This window comes from Scardinius erythrophthalmus, assembly GCF_964197995.2.
Source record: "Scardinius erythrophthalmus genome assembly, chromosome: 23".
In the NCBI taxonomy this organism is placed as follows: Eukaryota; Metazoa; Chordata; class Actinopteri; order Cypriniformes; family Leuciscidae; genus Scardinius; species Scardinius erythrophthalmus.
The window spans coordinates 3,833,660-3,857,749 of NC_138243.1; the positions used below are offsets into that span (position 1 = coordinate 3,833,660).

The window sequence follows — 24,090 nt, forward strand, 5'->3', positions numbered from 1 at the left end:
CGGTGGCCATTCGATATTTAACTTGGCCACCGCTCTAGTCACAACATCCAGCAGCTCCTCAAAAGCAGGGGAATGGGATGGCGGTGTCACACATTCCTCTGCCTCGACACCCACAATATCTAACTCCTCAGAGCTAGATAAGTGAAGCATCGGGTCCGTTTCGGGGACGGGAGAAGCCGCAGCGCGGGCTCCCGAACCCTGAGCGGGACAGATGGATTCAGCATTGGGATGTTGAGAAAGGACCTCAGTCGTCTCAACATCCATGGCTAAATCCAAGAACCCTCAAGTGCTGCCCGAGCATGCTCCATTCCCAAACAAACCACACATAGAGCATGAGTATCTCCTTCACAAAGAAAACGTGGGCAAGGAGGTACACACTGTTGAAATCTCTTTTCCGCCATAATAAACTCTTTCAAATAGACAGACAACACCAAATAGAACAAACAGTAACACAGAGCGCTGCTGAAGAACAGAAGCTGTCATTTCCTTGTTCCTGTGACCCTTATATAGCGTCCGGGTCACCGTCACATGTGACGTCATGACGCGCACCAATCCAGATTGGGATAGTTGTATAGTGACTTCAGATAGCGCATGCCGAAGGCATTCCCCATAGCGTTGTATTTCGACGCAGCGGGAGTTCCCCGTAACGAAGGGGAACCGCTGTCACTGAACACAGTCTGTTACGCAGAGAGAAAGATATTCATCAGTTCTATGCAGAGATGCCAGTGAGTTCTCTGGGCCCGAGCTCATCTCAGATGATCCAAACGGCAGTGGAAATGTGGTGTGGTCAGATAAGCCTACGTTTCAGGTTGTGTTTGGGAAAAATGGACATCAACTTCTCAGTTCCAAAGATAAAAGGCACCATCCAGACTTTCATCAGCGACTGATGCAAAAGCAAACATCGGTCATCGTATGGAGATGCATCAGTGCAAGCGACATGGAAGACAATGTCAGGCCTCAATCTGCATTTGCTACAACAAAGTGGTTTTAGACACTCTGCCCCATAGAAGGGATGTGCCTGACTGCCTGACTGCCCGTCTGCGGTCCAGATCTGATGAAAAGGAGAATCATGCAACGACGACCGACCACGGACTGTCTTACATCAGTCGAGATTGCAGAATCCAGAATAAACCAGCATGAATTCCATGCTGGTCCAGGCTGGTTTATGCTGGTTAGTGCTGGTCTAGCTGGTGGACCGGCATAGTCATGCTGTTCTCAAGTAAAGCGGAGCTGGCGAAGCTGGTCTCGCGGGGTTGAGTGTGAGTAGCTGTCTGTATGCAAGCTGTGTTTTGGGGAAAAGCATTGTTTTTGCTTGCATATTTCTGTTTTTAGCACATTAATGATGTAAAGGAAAAACAATATAAGATTAAACCATGATTTATTAAAATTTATAATTATAACTTTGTAGTTTCTTTTGTTCCCTCTGTTGACAGTAGAATTAAATACTTTAATTGTTTTAATTGTGATTATATTATTATTTAATGTCATCTTAAGTTTTAAACAAAGTAATAATTTAAACGGGGGAAACGTTTCAAAGGATCAAAGGATGTGTCTCCTGTTTCAAAGGATCGATGCACAAAACAGTTGTGTATAAAAGAGTTTGTTTTGTGTACAAAAGAGATATTTAGATATTTAGCTGCTGAGATAGAGCTATTAATGATGAAAGCTCAAAATTGAAAGTTGCTGTTTTTAAAGACTTTAATGTTCATTTGGGAATTGCCATGTCAAAATCCAGCTGTCAGTCACTGAACCCAGAACGTGTACATAGTAAAAGACATGTCAATGCAGTCAGGAGCATGAAATGTTGTCAATAATAATAGCATGCACTCTCAACAACTGCTGAAAAACAATTAATTCAACCAAAGTCAGAGGTCAAGTCCCACTAAAAGTCACATAATGAAACACTAATCACCATAATGGCGACCTCAAACAGACTTCAACAACTTTTAACAAGTTTTGTTGAGGTCTTGCTGGAAGGAATCATATCAGCACCCAAAAGACCACATATGCAGGGTCACCATCACACCATTCTCATGCTGGGAACCAGTGTAATTAAAAGGAACGGTGTGATGGCTGTGATGTGACAGCAGTAAACAAGCCTCTTTCCCAACTTTGTTTGGAGTGTGTTGCAGCCATGACAATCAAAATGTGATTATGCTTACAAAATACAAATAAGTCGGTCAGTGAAAACATTGTAAATCTTTTTCTTTGTACCTTTGTCAGTTAAATACAGGTTAAAGAGAATAAACAAATCACAGATTATTGATTTAATTTCATTTTACGAAATGTCCCAACTTTTCTGGGAATGGGATTGTCGTGTAGAATGAAAGGCTGGTCGGTATTGCGGTAATGAGACTTGTATAATGTGCTGCATTTGTAGAGGTGGACGTGCCACTGTATTTCAGATCCATTTAATATTGGTGCTGTAGATCAGAGCTTCTCAAACCTGTCCCGGGACCCCCACCCCTGCACTTGTAGATGTGTTTCTCATCGGACACAGCTGATCCAACTCTCCAGCTCTTTAGCAGAGACTGAATGATCTGAATTGGGTGTGTCCGATGTGGTGGAGGTCCCAGGACAGATTTGAGAGGAACTGCTGATCTGGTTTTGTTATCATGTTGGTGTGTGTGTGTGTAGTGGCCGTCTCCAGGTGGCAGTGTTGCACAATGATGAATTTAAACTGTCTCGCTAGGATTGGATCTCCCTGGTTGCCCATTTGGCTGTGCCAATCACAGTTAGCAGCAGAGGTCAAGGTTTGCTGAACTCTGCAACTATACAGCAAATAGCACATTTCTCCATTGATGGCCAAGAGTATCTGTGTATTATGACAAAATCAAACTCTTAGCAAGCAACCTATGTTGCTAATACTTCTTTATACACTGTAAAAAATGATATCATCAGTAAGTCAGGAAAACTTATGTTTTTACATTAACTCAATAATATTTCAAGCAATTTATAAAAGTTATATGAGATTCAACTTGATTTTTTTTTTAAATAATTTAAGTTGAAATTACTTGTACTGCCAGTTTGATTACTCAGGCTGAAGGAAATATTAATTTGCATCTGATCCATTCTGGATCACAGAAGAATAGGATGTAGGAGAAGAAAGTTCAATACTCTTACTTAAGCAATAAACAAAATGAAACACAAATGTGATGTTTTTTCTTAATGCATGATTTAATTGGATCATCAAAGGTCAGCAGCAAAGACATTGGTTAATAAAGTAAGATTAAATACATAAAGTATGTGTATTTAACATACTGGTAGCATTTTACAATAAGGTTTCATTTGTTAACATTACTTCATGTTTTAACTAGCATGAACTAACCATGAGCAATACATTTGTTACTGTATTTGTTAATCTTTGTTAACGTTAGTTATAAATACAGCTGTTCATTGTTTGTTCATGTTACCTCACAGTGCATTAACTAATGTTAACAAATACAACTTTTGATTTTAATAATGTATTAATAAATGTTGAAATTAACATTAATAAACGCTGTAGAACTGCAGCTCATTAGTTCATGTTATGATTCTCTCAGCATGGAGACAAGAGAGGTGTCAGTCAATACATGGGAAAGTCACTTGCATGCCTTTGAAAAAGTAACTCGGATATGTTGTTGTAGATTTAAAAGTAATGCATTACTTTACTAGTTACTTGAAAAAAAGTAATCTGATTATGTAACTTACAGATGTGGCCTTTAAAAATGCGCGTCTCAGAGAAAAGAATGCCACGAGCACTTCCGACATTCTGCGGGATCGTGCAGAAGGGGGATTAGGTGTTGGACGCAGGAAATACTAAAACCTGTAGATGGCAGTCGTGTTTCATGTGGCCATACTGAGTTGACGAAGAATACAATGTTTTCTTTTGCCAGTTACATAAACAGTCACATATTCTTCATAAAAATCCGACTCAAACGCGCATCATTTGTCTTATTTTTTTTTCTGTGTACTTACAGTAGGCTAGAAGAGACGTGATGTAGGCTATGATAACTGAGTCTTATAACACAATAATTTGCGAAGACCTTTAAAGAGACCGAGATCATTTGCGCAATATCATTATCTAATTTTACATTTAGTTCATTTTTGCATCTTAACGTTTTAAATAGTTTTAACATGGTTGTAATGCGCTTTTCTGCATTACACACAGTACTTTTTATACTATCATGTTTCCCTTATAGGCGTCGATTTCGGTGGGGACGGTGGGTACCACCCACCAGATTTCGTCATGAGTCATTTTGTACCCACCACTTTTAATTTCAGTCCATATTAATTTGACTTTTGGTTCGATTTTTTTTTTACCGTTTTCAGTGGTTATGAGGAGCTTAATTAATTTAACCTGAGATGTGCGTTATATCGCTTTTTGATCATTCTTTGTGTTGTCGAATTTTGACACAGTTTCATTATTTGTTCATAATAATTTGATTCATAATTATGTCATTTTTTCTAAAAGTAAAAAAAAACTGTTTTTTCTAAAAGCAATATTCTAAAGAGATACAAAGACATTGTACGAGTAACCACCAGATTTCGTCATGAGTCATTTTGTACCCACCACTTTTAACTTCCGTTGACCGTTTTCAGTGGTTATGAGGAGCAATATGAGAGAAAAATTTTGTAATCATTGTCTAACACAACAAAAAATATATATAATATTCATTTTATTTTAATTTTCGTGTTCGCATTTATGAGGGAAAAACAACGTGTCAGTTTACGGTTATGGACGTGAGCGCTCTAAAAGCGGCAATAAAAGTCTGCTTTAAAACTTTAACAGAGACCTCAAACAGAACAGCTGCCTTTCTTTAAATCGAATTTCGTTTTGTATTAATTATATCTTAATTTTAATCAATGTTTCGTGAACCAATGAATTGCCTGGATTTAAGAAGTAAATATAGCAGAAAATCACGACATCGGAGGCGCCGGCGATATCTCATAAATGAACCGAAACTCAGCGTCTAATGCACATTCACATTTACAGTGTATTTAGACACATTTAGACGCATTCATAATCATTACTTTTACCGGTTCTTTGTGGCAAGCTTTATGCGTGCGGTCGTGCATTACGTAAACGCTCATGATCATGATATAAGTAGGCTAATTAAATTAATATAAAGGGGCGATTTGTCCACGAATTACTTAAATGAACAACTAGCCTAGTACACTAGTCGACTAGAAAAAAAACTTTTAGTCGAAAGCAGCCCGTATTCCACATATTTTCGAACCAGGCAACAGGACATCTGTGTTGAGCGAGGCCGAGGACCCTGAGCGGAATGAACGAGCGGAGCGGAATATTCAGAAATGCGCTCTCCACTCACGAGCTCTGATCGGAACAAACCCGAACCTCACTGTCTGCTGAACTTGCAGAATCATCAAAATATAATATTTTCTAAAGAAGAATTTTAAAACTTTATTGGTGGTAGTTGAGAAGAATTCCTCTTTCCATATCTAAATCATTTCGAGTGCAATATAAATGTATCATATTGTTATTCTTAATATATAAGAATAATACGTATTTTTTACAACATTTTTAACATATAGAGAATATAAGTTTAGCGTGTCGTGTGTATTTCCTAATTATAAGCTTTTGGTGAAATTGCAACAAAACTAAAAGAGCAAAACATAAAAACATGGCGTCGTCTCAAGAAATATCTGCGTACACACTAAACCACTGAAACCGACTCAAAACGATGTAGCCTAGTATACATACCAGACCAGGCACTGTAATTCTGCCACAGACATACACTAAAAACAGAGAAGACTTAAAGCATGCGCATAAACCTTGCGCGCTATACAACAATAATATTAGGCACAGTAGCTTCTTTTTTTCTTTTCTTTTTTTATCAAGAACTTTGTTGAACAATATGAACAACCATAAATGGTCTGGTACAAAATATGAGTCACGATATTCGATAGTTAACGGATGCATAAAGCTTGCCACAAAGAACTGGCAAAAGTAATCATGTGTCAAATATAGCAAGGAGACATTTTAATTGTTTACTAATCAACTAGTGTTTTATGTGTCAGTGTCAGTCAAAGATGTTGAAAATGCTGACTTGTCATCTTCGCAGATATTGTGAACGTGCCTAGAGAGAAATGCACACTTACATAAGAGAGTTATCTGTTTCTTTTCGTTTTGAATTGTTTTGTTTAAAAGTGGACATTTCAAGCTTTCTAGATACATTTCTGAGTTTCGGTTCATTTATGAGACGAGCTCAGTTCACGAGCAATGCAAGTTATATCGCGCCGGTGCCTCCATTTCCTGATTAAATCGTCTTAAATGCGTCTCCGTGTGGACAGAAACCAATGTAATCTTCCTGATTTAATTACGTACAAGTCTAAACACAAGCACCACTCTTCTGAATGATGGTAACCACAAACCTCCAAGAGTTTGTAAACCAATTGTTTGTAAAACATAGCCTATTTAATATTTACAAATTCAAAAAAAAAAAAATAATAATAATGTTTTACAGTGTATAAATAAAACGACATGAAGAAAGTTATTTCCAAAATGTTGGCTAATTAATTGCACAGTCTTTGTTTTAGCTGCTTGTTTTAGCTGCTACCAATTGCACAGTCAAGAAATTACAACCACCCACCCCCCAGGTCTGCCGATTCAACCCCCAATGCTAATCGATCTCCTCTCAGGGAATCAAAAGAAAACCGTTTTTTCCAGTTTTCACCAGCGTGTGGGCAGGGTTTTAATCCCTTGCAGTTCCTTTGTTTAAATACTATTTAAGCAAATATACTATACATACGCTTTAAGTTATTTCAAATGAATGTTTATAGCTTAATTTGTTGATATCGCGTAACTTAATTTGACATATGTTGATATAACCAACTGACATTGTAGATTCCATTGCATGCCAGGAAGAGGCTTATGCTTTGTTTTAAATAATGAGCATTTACGATAATATAGCCGCACTCAAGCGCACGACCGCACGCATAAAGCTTGCCACAAAGAACCGGTAAAAGTAATGATTATGAATGCGTCTAAATGTGTCTAAATACACTGTAAATGTGAATGTGCATTACACGCTGAGTTTCGGTTCATTTAAGAGATATCGCCGGCGCCTCCAATGTCGTGATTGTCTGCTATGTTTACTTCTTAAATCCAGGCAATTGGTTCACGAAACATTGATTAAAATTAAGACATAATTAATACAAAACGAAATTCAATTTAAAGAAAGGCAGCTGTTCTGTTTGAGGTCTCTGTGAAAGTTTTAAAGCAGACTTTTATTGCCGCTTTTAGAGCGCTCACGTCCATAACCGTAAACTGACACGTTGTTTTTTCCCTCATAAATGCGAACACGAAAATTAAAATAAAATGAATATTATAATTTTTTTTTGTTGTGTCAGACAATGATTACAAAAATTCTCTCATATTGCTCCTCATAACCACTGAAAACGGTCAACGGAAGTTAAAAGTGGTGGGTACAAAATGACTCATGACGAAATCTGGTGGTTACACGTACACTGTCTTTGTATCTCTTTAGAATATTGCTTTTAGAAAAACTTTTAGTTTTTTTACTTTTAGAAAAAAACAACATAATTATGAATCAAATTATTATGAACAAGTATGAAACTGTGTCAAAATTCGACAACACAAATAATGATCAAAAAGCGATATAACGCACATCTCAGGTTAAATTAATTATATAAAAAACAGGGAACATTTTGTAAAAGCAAAACTGAACAAAATGCATACTTAAAATAATTGTATTAGGCTATGTGTTACCGAATATTTAATACCACTTCCCCATAATGTTGTAATTATTTTTCTAAAACAACATCTGTCAAACTGTCAATCAGACACCTCTTATCTGGTCATTTTTATTTTATTTTAGAAGTCATAACTGTTGATCACCCTTTGTATGGAATTTGTGAATATGAATATTTAGAAGATTTACAAACTGTCGGCAAGACCTCAAACCAACCCCGGACATTCTGAGACTAACGTGGAAAAATCTTTATGCTTAATGCATTAAGACAGTTCAATTAAAATATTTATTAATAATGTAATGGCACATCAGATGCGCCCAAAATATAAATGCTACGCGTTGTGCTGCAACATTACCTCACAAGAAATATCTGCACAAGAACAATCACACAAGAAATATCTGCACGAATTAAGAATCTGGGTAAGTCGCATTATTTAATTGCATTATGTTAGGATGATTTTGTGTATATATATATATATATCTATATATAAAATACTGCTGGGTTTTTACAGGCAGAGTCACGTGTATTATGCTCACACTAAATTCTCTGTTGCACTTATATAAATGCGCATTGCATGCACAATCATCTTAATAGTTGTACAAAAAAGTTATGCGCTGGCAAGAACGTCACTTTGCTGTTTTAATAAAAGCAATGTTACATATTCTGCATGCACTCATCTCCTGGAAACCACAAAAGCATATAAAAATTCGTAAACGTTGTCCAATACCCCTTCTTGTCTTAATGAACCTTTTGCATTTACAAATATTTTCAAATGTCTGTATAATACAGTAGCCTACTGTAAATATTTGTGTCTATTACTATTTATAATTTATATTTTATTGTGGATGTTTTCTCACAATCATGACGTAATGTGAAGTAAAAGAAAAAATCTAATATAAAGTTGTTTTTTATGCGCCACCTGGTGGATATTCTGTGAAGCGAAACACATTGAGGGATTTTTTAAGTAGGCCCCCGAAAGCACTTGCAGAATTCTGCGAGACTCTACGAGACGAATTGCCGAATGCCGCGGGAGAAAACGCGCGTTTTTAAAGGCCAGATCTGTATTATGAACTCGCAACACTGATCACAACAGTCACAACACATGCATAATCAAGTGAGCATTTATGAGCTTCTTGTTATCATAAATGTTATGGAGAGCTTCTGTGCCATTGTATACCTCTATAGTCCCAATATATTTCTTTCAAAATATCAATTTAAGGGTTCGATAATACAGCTACTCCCTGAACGTTTCAGATTTATTGATCACTCTTGGTGGGTTTGTTCAGTACTGGATGGGTTGAACACAATTTTCAGTCGCAAGCAAGCACTATCAACAGGAAATGTTGAACTTCCCTCCAGCCTCTCAGCATAAACAATGATCTCACTGAAGCTCCATTAGTCTTTCCATCAGAAGGTGTCTCTCAGATAACCTTCCTACGGGTGTCATACTAATGATAGTGTGCACTCTTTAGTATAATGTTCTATCCCAACACTTTGAGGATTATGAAAAACTTTTTGCTGTTAATTTAGTAATCCTGACAGTAAATCTAATGCTGGCTCAACACTTATGAGTAGAGAGTAGAGGGTGGTTTCATTCACTGGATTAATCAGTGTTGGGAAAACTACTTTTGACCGAGGCTTGCCAAGACACAAGCTACTTATAATTCTTATAAGTACTTAAATTAACAACTAGTCAATATTTAGTGATTTTCACAATTGAAATAGTTTAACAGCAGATAAACAGCAAATCCTTTGAGTGATGACTCTTATGAATTGGTAAGTATGCTGTCAGGTCACTCAACAAAGTTAATTGACTACACTACAAATACAATCTACTTTTGCATGCAACCAAATAATCTGTTATGATAATCAGATTGAATGCTCAATTGTAGACCTGAAAAAGACTCAAAAAGACCTTGTGCACGTGCAGTGCCGTCATGCGTATGTTTACGTGCCCTTTTACGTCTTATGAATGTGCATTTGATTATTTACATCTCACTTCTTACAAACTAGTTTGTATCTCTTGTGACATATATTAGCTCTCTTTTCACTCTTTTGGTGAGGGGCTTCTTTAGGTCTCCGAAGGCTGTAGTTGGGAATGCTCCCTTTCGGTAGGCTGCTCCCTAAGAGCCATGTCAAAATACTGGTATGGCTATGTTGGGTATTTTCCCCTTAAGGCTCTGCTCTTGGGGCCGTGTAGGGCTGAGGCCTGTCCCACAAGTGAGGGTGAAAGGTGTAACAGCCAGGACTTCCCTTGTTGTAGAGCACAGGACAGGGGTGTCCAAACTCGGTCCTGCAGAGCTCAGCTGCAACTTGCCTCAACACACCTGTCTGGAAGTTTCTAGTATTTTTCACATATAAACACATAAAGCACATCTTATATTGTTATACATCTAAAATGGATTACTTTTATGTCTTTCAATATTCAATAAATGGACAGAAATGATGACCGAATATTAAAAATATCTTTATTTGTTTCTAAAGATGAATGAAAGTCTTATGGGTTGAGACTGAATGAGGGTGAGTACGATGACAGAATTTTCAATTTTGAGTAAACTATCAATTTGAGTTTCTGTCTCGTCTGGTCCTTTCGTATTTGGTTTTCTTTTTTGCTTTCCTTATCCATGTTATGCTGTTTCTGTGAAACTTACCAGTATCTGTATTAACAAATAACGTGTCCATGGCAGCAATCAAATTCTGATAACGGCAAAACCTGGGTCGCTGTCTTGAAACACTTAAAGGGAAACACTGTTAAAGGGATTATATGCAACACCCTTAAGTCATTCCCTTAGCTAAGGGGAAATCACGCCTTAAGTCTCATACTTAAGGGAAAAACTTAAGGTGCTTTATGCAACCGGGAATAGGTTTGGATACCCCTGGCATAAAAGCTTGGGGATCTTTCCTAGTATCTGGGACTATGGCTTAGGGAGTAGCACCACCAGATGAGCCGCATGGGATGTGCCCATGGGTTTGACGCACTTTTGACTCCGCCTGAGTAATCGATTTATGCTGTGCTCCACTATGTTTGTGCATGTTCACAGCCTAGTGAGGCAGCATGGCGTAGTGAGTATCAGTTCCCCATAGAGTCTCGTTCCCCTTCTCAGGGAACCAGGGTTACAGTCGTAACCTGAGACGTTTCTGATTCAATGGTGTCAGTGCAGTTAAATCAGTAACATTGTTGAATATTAAGTGTCCCTAACTATGCAAGCCAAAAGGTGACAGTGACAAGAACCCAAACTCCATCAGTGACAGAAATGGTGAAAAAAACCTTGGGAGAAACCAGGCTCAGTCGGGGGGCCTAATGAAGGATCAGTGGCCTTAAGCACGATGAACGTTCTTGTTTACTGTGTTTAGGTCCCAGCTGGTCCTGGCGTGGCACATTCATTGCTGGCCATAGGGATCTGTGCCGAGGGCTCGTCTAGTCACTGAGGATCTGTCCCGAGGGCTTGTTTCGTCAAGGTCTTTGCTTGCCGTGAAGGGCTGTTGGGATTAAATATTGTTATCTGGAACGCCGCACCTCTCACATACTCTGTTCCCCAAATCATCACTCCAGTATCTCCAGCTCTATTTATTCCTTAATTTTATCAAAACTTCTAAAATTCAAATCCTGTATTAGCCTCCTTTTGCTGTGGAAATGTTTCTAAAGTAGAGTACAATCGACTGAGTATCACAATTTAATTTTTTATTCAAAACATTCAGTAAATACAAATGTTCTGTAATTCCAACCTCTGATGTAGTATGTGAGTTTTTATTTCCAGTTTGCACATGCATTCAACCTGGAAACCCATTGAATGAAGGAGTAATCCCGGTAGCTCATGCTCTGATGGGCCAGTGCTGTGTGTATGTGCATATCGACTCAGAGTCTCTCTCTTCTGCATGTGGCAGCTGTGGGTGCGTCGGACTTCTCAGGCACTTCATTCCCTAAAGTCTTTGCGGTTTTTGTTGTAAAACGAGGGCTGCGCAGCTGTAAGTACACACTGCACATTATCCCTGTGGTAAATACTTCATCCATGTGCCTCAGAACAGCCCTGAAAACAAACAATTGTTGTATTTGCATCTACAGTTAATGGTTTGCTTTTTCTTTGGTCTGAAAGAAGATTAGAAAACAGAATCTTAAAACAGCCGAAACATTTACATTACTGTAAACTATTGTAGACCTGACTTGTAGATAAAACTTGTCAAGTTTTATTTTATTCTGATTTTTTTGTTGTAGCTTGAAGCAAATAGAATATAAATAACAATATTTGATAATTATTATAGTATTAATAATTCTGAATTAGCTTGAATTCTATTTAGTTTTAATTTATTTTATTTCAGGTTTAGTTTTAGTAATTTTAGTACTTCAGCTTAAACATGTTTATTTCGGTTAATTACCATGCAGCATTTGTAATTTTATTTATTTTAAAGATTATCATTTAATATTTATATTTTATTTCAGATTTATTTCAATTACCGAAAACTATTTTTGCTAAACTATTTTTTGATAAAAATAACAACACTGTAAGCATATGTCCATTTCTACATGAAGTGTAGCAATGCTGTACAGGGCCTCAACAAACTGATTTTAGATCAGTTTGAACACTAACATCTGTTCTGAGATCAGCGCTCCTTGCGTGCATAATGTCATCAGTTCCTGTGAATCTGTTGCTCAGTGCTTCCAGCAGAGGGAACTGTCTTCTCTTACTAACACTTCTGATCTAAAGCTAAGATGAATACGATTGGGCCTCAGTCAGTCTTTATCTTGTTCATTCAGAGATGTTTGAACCTCCAAACATATCCACACAATCTTTCTCAAAGAAATATTGAGAAAGCAGTTAGTTTGCCGTTTAAAGCACGCACAGCGTGTTTGTTATTCACCGCGTACAATTGGTGAAGTGCAGTGGAAAAGTCCAGAACAAATCTTGACTGATATCACTGTGACGTTCGCAACGAGAGTACATGGAGAGAGCTGTTTGTTTGACCTTCTGTCATACAGGTCTATTTAAAACAGTTGATATTGGTGGAGATGTGTTCAGCGAATGCCCTCTAATCTGCTGTTTCACCCACGTCTCCAGGCAGGAGAATAGAAACACCCTTCAGTCCTATCAGGAAGAAAAATAATGAACTCATGCTTTCTAATGTCTCTATAAATAGATGCCACAGGCCGTAAAAACAGAAAATGCTGTTGGATTGAGGAGGAGAAGGAGGAGGAAGAGGAGGGCAGGATTGTGGAGGTCGGGGTCCTGAATCCCCATAGGGGTTAATAAGAATGAAAAGTTAAAATTGGGAGGTTCCTTTTGTTTTAGTGAATTAGAAAAAAAAAATCCTGAGTTTTTCTACACGTCAATCTCTGTTGCATTTAACAAAAATTATTCCGACTTTTTTCACTAGTGTGTGCAGGACACTATAGGTCATTTATGTGAGTGAGGAGAGCAAAATAAAGTAAACTGTGACATATTACACTCAAAAATTCTTCATACAGTGACTACCAGTAAAATGTATAAAGATTTGGGACCAAAAGTTATTCAGACACTTTGACCTGACCATGGTTTCAGTGTTTTTTCTTTAATTGCTAATTCGACCTTTTTACACACAGACTGAACAAAATGAAGCATCGCTTGGTAATCGGTTGAGCTAAACTGGTATTATCTAATTGTTTAGTTAAATTTAACAGCTGACAGATATTCAACATAATTCATGTGTGAGACAGTCTAACAGAAGGATGGACAAAACCAGAGAAATATTAACTAAGTTGAAACAACATTTTCTAAACTATAGTGAATAAACTGTGATAATGTGAGAAATGTTGAATGTGTCTGAATAAATGTTGGTTTGACTGTACATACAAGCAGGCATTTTTATAGGTTATGCATGATTAGCTTTGAGGTTGTTAATCAGCACAAGACTGTGAAATCATTTACTATAATGAACCCAGTCCTCCCCTGTATCCATCCACTAGAATAGAGTTGATGGCAAAAAGGCTAAATGATTGTCTGTCAGAGTGGATCTGAATCTAGGATGGTTTATATCAAGAGTTACTTTAAATGCTCCCTTTCCAGGTTTCAGGTTTGTTTGGTTGTCTTTCATCTCATATTGCCATCGGGGAGGGTTGTGAAGCACTGGAGTTACTCTGAAGATTACTGGACGTTTCCTCAGGGATGAGTGGGTTTGTTTGAAGATCATATCCTGTTGTAAGTCACCCATCCGCCTCTTCTTAGCTCAGTAACACACACATTGCCATCGCATGATGAGACAGCGCAGGTGGTGGGCTTTAATCTGTTTGGCTGCCTTCTTCTGCTGTTTACGCTTGTCTACGTCAAGTTTCAAGAGGACGTACAGTACAGTATATCTGAGTGAAAAAATAAAAGATCTGGCAGGTGGGGAAGGTGAGGAGGTCATTTTAGGTCAGATGCATCACTGGATTAAAATGTGGCCGATATGAGTAACATCAACACAAAACTAAAATGAGTCAAGCTTTAAAAGACCTTCCACTTTCAAAACACTGTGTGTTTGGTGTGTGCATTTCCATCTTGAGATAATTTGATACACTATCTGTTTAAATGTTGTTTGTCTGTGATGTTTATGATTTACAATGAACTCATATAGGATACACAACTGTCTCAGTTGATTATAGGTGGAGGTTGAATTAATTTATTGCAGTAAATGTCTGTAATCTTACCAGAGATGAGTGGCAGGTTAGAGGAAATTATGGACTAGTTATAGAATAGTTTTGTCCAGTGCTTTAAGATCAAGAGCTATTTCTGATATAAATAATAATGTAATGCAATAGTAATAGAAAACCACAATCACAGTCATTTGGACTATACTTGTGCAACATCTATTAATCTTAGTTCTACATTTACTAATACATTATTAAAATCATGCTAACAAAAGTAAAACATCACTGCTCTGTGAACTAACATGAACAAACAATTGTAATTGTAATTTCATTAACTTGTAATTGTTCAGCGACTAACTTTAACAAAGGTTAAGAATGCTGTAAAAATATATTTCTCATATTCATGTGAACTAATGCAATATGAACAAATGAGTCGATTTTTGGTGTGTTTTATGCCCGTATATAAACACTTCATGTCACTGTCAGCAACTCAACCTTTGTTCATATGGAGAGAAAACGTCATTAATCATAAAATAAAAGAAAAATGGACAAATAAGCCTGACAGTTCAAACAATACAGGCGTATTGTGGAAGGGTTTGGCCGTCATTGCTCATGTATTATATATAAGACTGCACCAGTAAAGACACAGATCCCGGTGCTGACGGACCCCAGGGACAGACCTTTTAATAGGACAAAGACATCGTCTTCAGGCACCTTGAACTGCTCCTTTTGACTAAATCAACCAAAAGACGTGATAAACTGAAATCTCTTGAAATCCTTTAACGTGGAAGAAGTAGTGAATGGCATGAAACAGGATTGACTTGTTTTGTCTTGTGTATATATATACAGTATATATATATATATATACCCGAAGGTTCAAGGTACCTGAAGATGATGTCATTGTCATATTAAAAGGTCTGTCCCTGGGGTCCATCAGGACCTCTGTCTGTGTCTTTACAACAAAGCCCTGTATTTGGTGGACTAAACTGCATTTCTACTGTCAGATTACAACATATAACATAAAGGTAATCCAAAGAAGTCCCGTACCAAATGACACCAATGCAGTGACAGATTAGCAGCCTCTTTAAATCACTGGCCGATCCTAGCATAGACACTGGGCTTTGATTGTGAAAATGTTCTGGAGTGAATACAATCTGGAACCAAAATACCAGAATATTGATCCTGACATTAGGCCCTCTAAACATTGCCCAGAGAGGATGTCTGTGTGTCGTAGTCAGTCTTTCCAGAAGCCATCGCTCTTTCATTTTTTGTTATCCTGTTGTAAACAATCACATCTCATCGAGCAGCTTGATTGTATCTACGTACAAAACTATCACTATGTAAAAACACTGCTATAGAGTCACAACACATATTATCAACACGTCAGGACTTCAGCATCACATGAGGCACATCAGCCTTAAACATCAGCTGGAGGACTGACCTTTGCCTGCGTGTCGCTGACTCCTCACTGACTCTTCTGCTTTATACTTGACTGGAAACTCTGTGATGATGACGCTCTTATTGGGACATTTTAGAATGAAATGTATTAACGGCAACTCTCTCATAAACATTGACTGTCTTTATGCACATTTGCTCGATCCTTGAAGATTCGAGGTCTAATGATATTCAGCTGTCAGTAAGCGATGATAGCACTGCGGTAAAAACATCCAGAACGCTTGTGCGAGTTGCGCTCAGGTTGGGCTTTGTTGAGTGCGCTCTTCCTTCAGTTACAACTGTGTTTATGAAACAACCCAAACAACTTCACTTTCAGAAATGCTGAAAGAAAACAGTCCATTATGAGCAGTACACACAGCGTGCCGGACATCTGGACGAGAGAGCCGTCCTCAGCATTCGCCCTTTTCATCTCAGGACCTTCAGCGCATCAAGCACAGGGCTGGTGTTTTACGCTAGCTTTCACGCTAATCATAATATTTACATTATGCTCGTACAATTATAGTTTTTGTCATGTTTTTTTTTTGTGGTTTTGATGACCTTTTATGGCGATGTAAAACATACACCTGCAAATTGGCTCTGTTGCGCTCAACACCCACATCCACAATTCAGAAAATATTTACTTCATCAAAGGTGCTTTTCTGCAAGAAAACAAAACGGAGTGAGTGATTCGAAGTTGGTTTGCAGTACTTACAGGGCTAGATGATGATATAAGATATATAAATAACCATAAACATGGCCATTGCAATAGACAAGATCTGCACGGCGCATTAGACCACTGTTGATGCATGTGAAGCAAATCTTTCGTCAAGACTGTCTTTCGGTTTGGTCATCGTGGCAATAACAACTCTATTTATTTGACGGCACTAAATTATATTTATGCAGTAGTTATAATCCATTTATTCACTTTTTGAACATAGACCTGAAAATGAAAACTGTCATAAATCTTGACTGAAGTCTGGTCTTTTTAAAGTTTTAAAATTTTGAAATATGCACATACTATTTTCTAGAAATGTGACCATAAGGGGTAGTGTGTATCCAAGACAACAACTCCAATCCAAATAAATATGAGGGGAGAGCAGTCGGTGGATAATGTTCTGATCTCTTCAAGTTCGAACAGGCTGCCGGTTCACACTTTGCCCCTCCTAGAAACTCACAAAAAGGAAAAGGACCTAAAAACACACTCTTTTGTGACGTCTGACGTGTTTTGTGTTCCTAACTAAATGTATTTTACTCTTCATTCTCGTAGGCTATTTCCTAATGCACTCTTTTGACGTGATCGTCGTGACCCAGAGTCTGTATCCTGCTGTCTGTACAGGCGTTATTCATATCCCTCTGCGAGACTGCAGGATCGGGACACCTCTGTGGAGTGAAAGTCAGCTGCTGAAAAAGTGAGAGTAATCATTGCAAAAATGATTTGACGGATGCTGTATGAACAGATCTGATCTGAGTGCAGGGATGGTCAAGAGCTTGTTTTGAGGACAAGGGGTTGCTGGGCCGTACGCTTTACATGTAGGCGTCATGTTTATACAGATTGCGCTCACGGAAATTCTGCGATTTCTCAGAAAAGTTCTTTGGAAAGTTGAGGTTCTCTAAGTGCCTTGAACCCACTACTATAAATTGTTTGTTCAATAAGACATGGCGTAGGTGAATAAAAGTCACCAATTACGTATCTTTGTCAATTATTGTTTAAAGGAAGTGACAGCATTGAGCAACGCAAGCGTGTATTTACAACACTGTTTTGTAACATGATTCATATTTTTAAGCCTGTTGCAAGCGGGAAGGCTCCCTATATCCAAATGTTGTGTTCTTCTGCACCATCATGTTTCTGAGTAATAGTGCCCGTAATAAAGGAAACCATTTATATGGTAAATAGCCAACGCTACGGTCAGATTCCCAAATGCCCATGTGACTAACAGATGAAATATCTGGCAGGAAGCTGAACTCACATTATTTATAATCACATTGCGTTACAGCACATAGATTTCTACCAATATTTCACTTTTATCTGAATTAAAATATCATGCTTGCACTTTGTAGATTTTCTTTCTGTTAATGCTAATGTAATGTTTTTTATTTATTTTATGGTACTAAATTATATTTATGCAGTAGTTATAATCCATTTGTCCATATAATCCATAGACCCGAAAAACAAATTTCCAACTCAAGCTGTAATAAATCTTGAATGTTTTGGAGCACAGACTGAAGTCTGGTCTTTTTAAAGACGGCCTTGCCAGATTAGCCTTCTGCTCAAGTGAAAACGTTTTTAAAAAGTGAAAAGAAGAAAGTTATAGAATTTTAGATTTATTGTTGTGAAAAATTAGATTTTTATATGAGGTATATATTTCCCAATACATGTTTTTCTATTAAACTGTGAGAAAATCAAAGCTATAAAGTTGTGCTCCAAATTTGAGCTCGATATCTCAACAATGAGCTTTTAGTTAGATTTGTTTGAGCGCAGTGCCAAACGCTCCCACTAGGTGACATTCGCTTCCCATTCATTTCCAAAACGGTCAGTTTTGACCATGAGGAGTACAAGTGTGACTATTTTATTTCAGAACCATTTAACCTTTTTTAAGTCATGTCCATTGTTTATTTTGTGTGTGTGTGTGTGTGTGTGTGTGTGTGTGTGTGTGTGTGTGTGTGTGTGTGTGTGTGTGTGTGTGTGTGTGTGTGTGTGTGTGTGTGTGTGTGTGTGTGTGTGTGTGTGTGAACAAAAATGAACGAAGAGCACTTACATTGGCCTCATCAGTCTCAATAGTTGAACTCTGTTATGCTGTTTTCACCTTTGAAAAATTTGGCACACTTCTCTTTTAGTCAGTATTGTGCAGATTTTTCACTATCTTCTTCAACTTCTGTTCTGTTCAACTCTGTTATAGGAAAATTCATCATTTTGTAAACATAAAAAAAAAAAAAACATTTTTTTTGCACAAAGACTATCAAAATGATTTGATACGGTAGCCTACACTGGAATGTAGTTTCCAACGAATAGCTATTTGAGGTTTCTTCCTGTCACTGACGTCCCGTTTGACTCAGTAAGTGTGTTCCTATTCGCTGAGCCTGATCCCGATGGATGAGCTCTGGCTGTGTTCACGCAGGTTTGCTCCGCTCTATTGAAGCCCTCACATTCCTCTCCCTCCAAGATCACTCAACCGTATCCTTAACTGTAGCCGTATCTGTGACGCATCAGCCTCTGTACAGAAGGAAGGAGTCCTGGATTTCCTCGACCCCACCCACCTCCAGGAGACTCAGGATGACTACAGTACCTGAAGGGGCGAGTTTCATTCAACACCCACTGGGTGAAACTGAAAGGTTCAAATTAACCCGGGCCGAGGACTGACTTTGAAGTGTTACCTGTTTGACGTGACGTGCCAGTGCTTGTGCTGAGGGAAATGGCTGAGGACTGGATTTGTGAGGGAGCATGTCTGAAGTTACCAATGTAAAGGAAGCATTCGTTCCGCCTGATCTCAGATCTGATTGAACAAAATATCTTTAAAACAAGTAATATATGTTCTGCCATGCTTTCACTCGTTTCACTTTCGCTCAGTAATAAAAAACAAATCTAAAATAGACTAAGGCATTCCTACTTACTGATATTAATCAGCAAAAACACTCAACAAACGTTTGTTTCATTAAGCGCCAATTTAAACATTAACATTCAAACATTTCATTCTGCTAACATTTTAAAAAGGAAAGCACCACTTTTATATTTAACAAAAATAAATATACTTTATTGTTAAAAAGTAAAAATACTTATTTGTGAATGAATAGGCATCCATACGGAAGCTTGTTTCTGCCACAGAATAAAAAATAACAAGGGTAATGTGTTATAAAGTCAGAATTGTGATATATAAACTCAAAAGTATGTTTTTTCCCCCCTTAGAATTGGACTTTATAACTCGCAATTGTGAGAAATAAAGTCAGAATTGTGAGATGAACACTTGCAATTGTGAGATAAAAAGTCGCAATTATCTTTTACAATGTTTTATTCTATGTTGGAAACAAGCTTCCATAGAGTACATCCATTATAGGCTGTTATTACATATTTTTACATTTATCGGTAACAGTGTGTATTGGAGTTGATATATATATTGGTTGAGATTGGATATTTAATTGTACAGACTAATTTTCTCTGCTTGTACATGTAGATTACCATTGCTGTAATGCTCACTTCTTTAAAAACTAATCATTTAATAATGTAATCTTAAGCAAATCTCCAAATCAATATCCATTTCCATACTGTACATGCTGTAATGGCTAAATTCACTTTTTTTAGTTTTATTAACTAACTTGTAGTTTTATTTCAAATGTTTTATTATTCTTTTAATAAAATAATAGATCTTTTAAATCTGCCATTTATCAGCCATAATATGAAAATAATGATCAGCCGGAATGTTAGTACTGGTGCATCCCTAAGGAAAACGAGGGATAATCCTGTATGAAAACAGATGCTTGTTTTCTATTTTAGGTGCACTCAGTTAACCAACACATCATTTTTCCACTTTTATAAACACATTTCATGTATTGTTATTCAATACTTGTGTGTCAGTGACTGTAATTCAATCATTAGGTATATTTTTATTTTAAAAGTTTTATATTTAGGATTTGCTTATTATACCAACCTGAGCAAAACATGTCACTTGTCTTGTTTTAAAGATAAAGTTCAAACTGTCAGATCTGCTGTTGTTCAACATATTTCAGTGCAAAGCCCGGTTTCGGTGTGGATGGCAGGAGTCTTGGCACGATCTTCCTGGTCGGTGTATCCTGACATTTGTCCCACACATCATGTGGATCAAGACCACAGACCCACATCAAACCGTGACAACATCAACTGAAATCCAGCATGTCTGGTCTTGTCAAGCGTGCCATGCTTATGTCGGCATGTGTCGTCACATCTAAAGAGAGGATTATGTGCGTGTAACACTTTTCCATTGATAAATTATTTCATTATTATGTCACATTTCACAGTACTAAGTTCGATCACAGTTTATGAGTACATGATGCCAGAACCAATGTGACAACCGTCTGTTTACACACAATCAGACCATTAGAGCTGAATGTCTTCAAAGATTAGAAGTCTTCAAAGTGGCTTTAATACACCAACACGGCGGCCGTTGCTAATTTATTAGTAAAGAAGTGCACTGATTCGTGGGACATGTGGAAATCTGACACATTGCGAGTTGATCCCGCCTCTCCTCAGTAAAACACACTTGCAGACGGGGGAGAGTTTCTGTTCCTAGAGTTGTCTGAGGGAGTCCACGCTCACACACTCACACACCTCGCGCTCGACTTACACTGACTGACAGCTGAACGCAGCGAGAAAACACAGAGCCAGCATGTCTGAGAAACAGCCAAGGAAAGAAGGGAAAGGTGGAAAGAAAAAGGATAAGGACTCGAGCTCCCCGGAAGGTAAGCTGTGCTGTGCTGAGAGTGTGTGTGTCGAGGGTTCGGGTGGTGGGATGGGTTGACAGCTCCACTATTGAGCAGATTTCAGTAGTTTCTGAGCTCGTGAGCTGCGCTCTCAGGCTACAGGTGTTGCGATCCACTGTGATGTTTGAGCGCATGTGACTCTGTCAAGCGAGAAAGGGCAGAAATGTTTGTAACCATTAACATGACCCACCGGTCTGGTGACTTAAAGGAGAGAGTTTCCCGCCTGTCACACCGGCGGTCCAACGCTTCAACACACACACGGAGAAAAGGCATTACAGCATGTGTTTTTACAGTACTTTAACTAACTTTTTAGTTTGAACTTCAGTTTTAAGTTATAAAAGATTCAACTAGAAATTTTCTGTTGTACTGCCAATTTTGATTATACCTAAAAACGTAAGGCAGCAACTGAACTTAAGTTGTTAATTTGAAGTAGGGGACATTTATTAGCAATATAAATGACGTTTATTAGCATAAAAATTTGAGATACATTTGAATTGGGAATAGTGTAATGTGAGAAGGTCTCAGTATTTGGTGTGTCTCCTTCACTGTATTGACAGCAGCTCTGAGGCTTCATCAGCTAAACCTGAAGATCATGTTCTCCAGCATTAATTCAGATGATCAGCCAAACTCTACAATGCTAAATTCACTGTTTATTTCTAAGTTTAAATTAGATTTGAATCTCTGATTTTCAGTGTGGTCTGAGCCCCACTGTATGTCACTGAACACACACTCTTGGTTATTGATTATTAAGTATTAACGTTACGTGTGACACGAGTTAAAAGTTAGTGAACGCTCCATTCACAGCCTACTTTTAATGTTATATCTGCATGTGTTTGATGAGGAGTGTGACGCATGGCAGAGCGTCTGAGCGAGTGGATTCTGTGAATGATCTCTCGCTGAATGATCACTTGCACTGATTCAGTTCGAGCTCGTGTTGAAACACGCTCGGCCAGCTTTAGACGAACCTCAGCCGGATGAAATGCGTCCTGTTCTCTGAGTTTCATGTGTATAAACATGTGAGGAATTATTGTGTCTGAAGTATTTGAACTCTTGATTCACCTTTAAAAATGTCTGAGTATATCTTTCCATGAGATATAAAATATCAAAGCAACATTTATCTATTGTAAAGAAAGATAGCACTTGCATACTTTGAAATGAAAACATAATTTGATATGGTCAAAGATAGATCTACTGTTTAAAATGAAGACAGGAGTGTTGTGGCACTGTTTGGTTGTAGTTAGTCTATGGTTAATGTGATTTCGGTACAGCTGTAGTTCCTCGGCTTGGACACCTGTGTGAATCCGAGGAGAACTGACTTCATACATTCACCAAAACACCTATAATAATCCTCCAGTTGAAGGCAATGTCAAGATGTTTCTCTAACGGAGTTTGGTTCCCTCTTTAGGGACGATAGTTGTAGTCTTGCTATAGGAAAAGATCTCTGATAGAAGCAGGATCTTGCGGATCCGTCCGTCTGAAGCTCATATTAGATCATGGATTTCTCCACTGGAATGTGGACCCTGATCCGACTCAATTTTGCGGCCTGAAAGACAGTGTAGGAGTTTCCCCAAAGGGAACGCGTCCGTGACACACAGAAACAGCTGGACGGGCAGCGCCTGGACTCTGAGACCACGAGGAAACACAAATAACGGGATTCACTGTTATCCGTCCATGATTTTATCAGGTTAAAATACTCTGCCTGGCCAAAGAAGAAGAAGAGAAAAAAAAGGTCGCTGTTTGTATTTAAATAGGGAAATGCTAAATAGGGAGTCTATGATTGGCTCATTATTGCAGTGATTATTATGTTTATACATGTTATATGTTTGGCAACAGTTCTTCTAACACTAACTGATGGAGTGTGTAGCTTTTCATTTCTTAAACAACCATGTAGGAAGTCACATCATAACCATATTTCAGGATGACAATGGCAATATTCATCAGGCTCAGATTGTGAAGGAATGGTTGAGAGGAGCGAGAAGAATCATTTTCACCTCTGAGTCCAGATCTTAAACTCACGGAAAGTCTTTGGGATGTGCTGGAGGACACTTTACAGAGTGCTGGACTCTTGCATCGACAATACCAGATCTGGACAGAACATTGATGCAACTCTTGATGGAAATAACATCACAACATTTATATATGGCCCAGCAAGCAATAGCCGTCATTTCACCGTCTAGGTTAACTATAGACCCGATATAGTCTGGCTATGAGTAACCCAAAATAACCTTGAATTTACTGTGGTCACATGTCGTTTTTGCCAAAATAACTGGCGAGATGTACGATATTCCATCATGTTAGCAAAGTAAACAGTGATTACAAAGTGTTTGGATTCATTTCTTCACTCATTTAAATTTCTTTGTTATCTAATTGATGACTTGTCTATTGTTTAGATGTCTATTCAATTTTCACTGACAGCCCAAATCTTTCCTTGTTTTAGCCTAGACGTCTGGGCTGTGTTTGGACCGCTATTAGACGTCTTTTAAACGCAAAATCGCTTGCTGGCCATGATGTGTTTCCTACATGGTTGTTTAAGAAATGAAAAGCATCTGTTAGGGTTAGAAGAACTGTTGCCAAACATATAGTATGCTAGAAACATAATAATCACTGCAATAATGATCCAATCATAGACTCTTAAACCAATTTAATTTCAAACAGAGACTTTGTTTTTGGCCTGGCTGTGTATTTTACACATATATAACGCAGCAAGAGCAAGGAAGCCCATGAGTGAGGTTTCTCCTGAGATGAAGCACGTCCAGTGTTGCCAGATGTACGATAATTATCGTATTTGTACGCTAAATTTGACCTCTGTACGATGTACGATCAATAATGGAAAAAATCCTATAATGTACGATAATTTCAGAACTGTGTGACACTTCAAATGATGGTCGTTGTAA

The 24,090-nt window shown here is 37.9% G+C and overlaps 1 protein-coding gene across 4 annotated transcripts in view; it reads left to right on the forward strand.

Annotated features, from left to right (window-relative positions):
• The window catches only part of nrg1 (neuregulin 1), a 102,273-nt gene that overhangs the window by 22,577 nt on the left and 55,606 nt on the right, over positions 1 to 24,090 (forward strand). Inside the window, exon 1 of one of the 4 annotated variants that reach the window (XM_081354187.1) lies at positions 21,005 to 21,175. The exons of the other annotated variants lie outside the window; for them this stretch is intronic. Within the exon in view, the coding sequence (XP_081210313.1) occupies positions 21,103 to 21,175 (73 nt within the window). The 5' untranslated portion in view covers positions 21,005 to 21,102. Of the gene's footprint in view, positions 1 to 21,004; positions 21,176 to 24,090 lie in introns of those variants that run through there. 4 annotated transcript variants of the gene reach the window in all.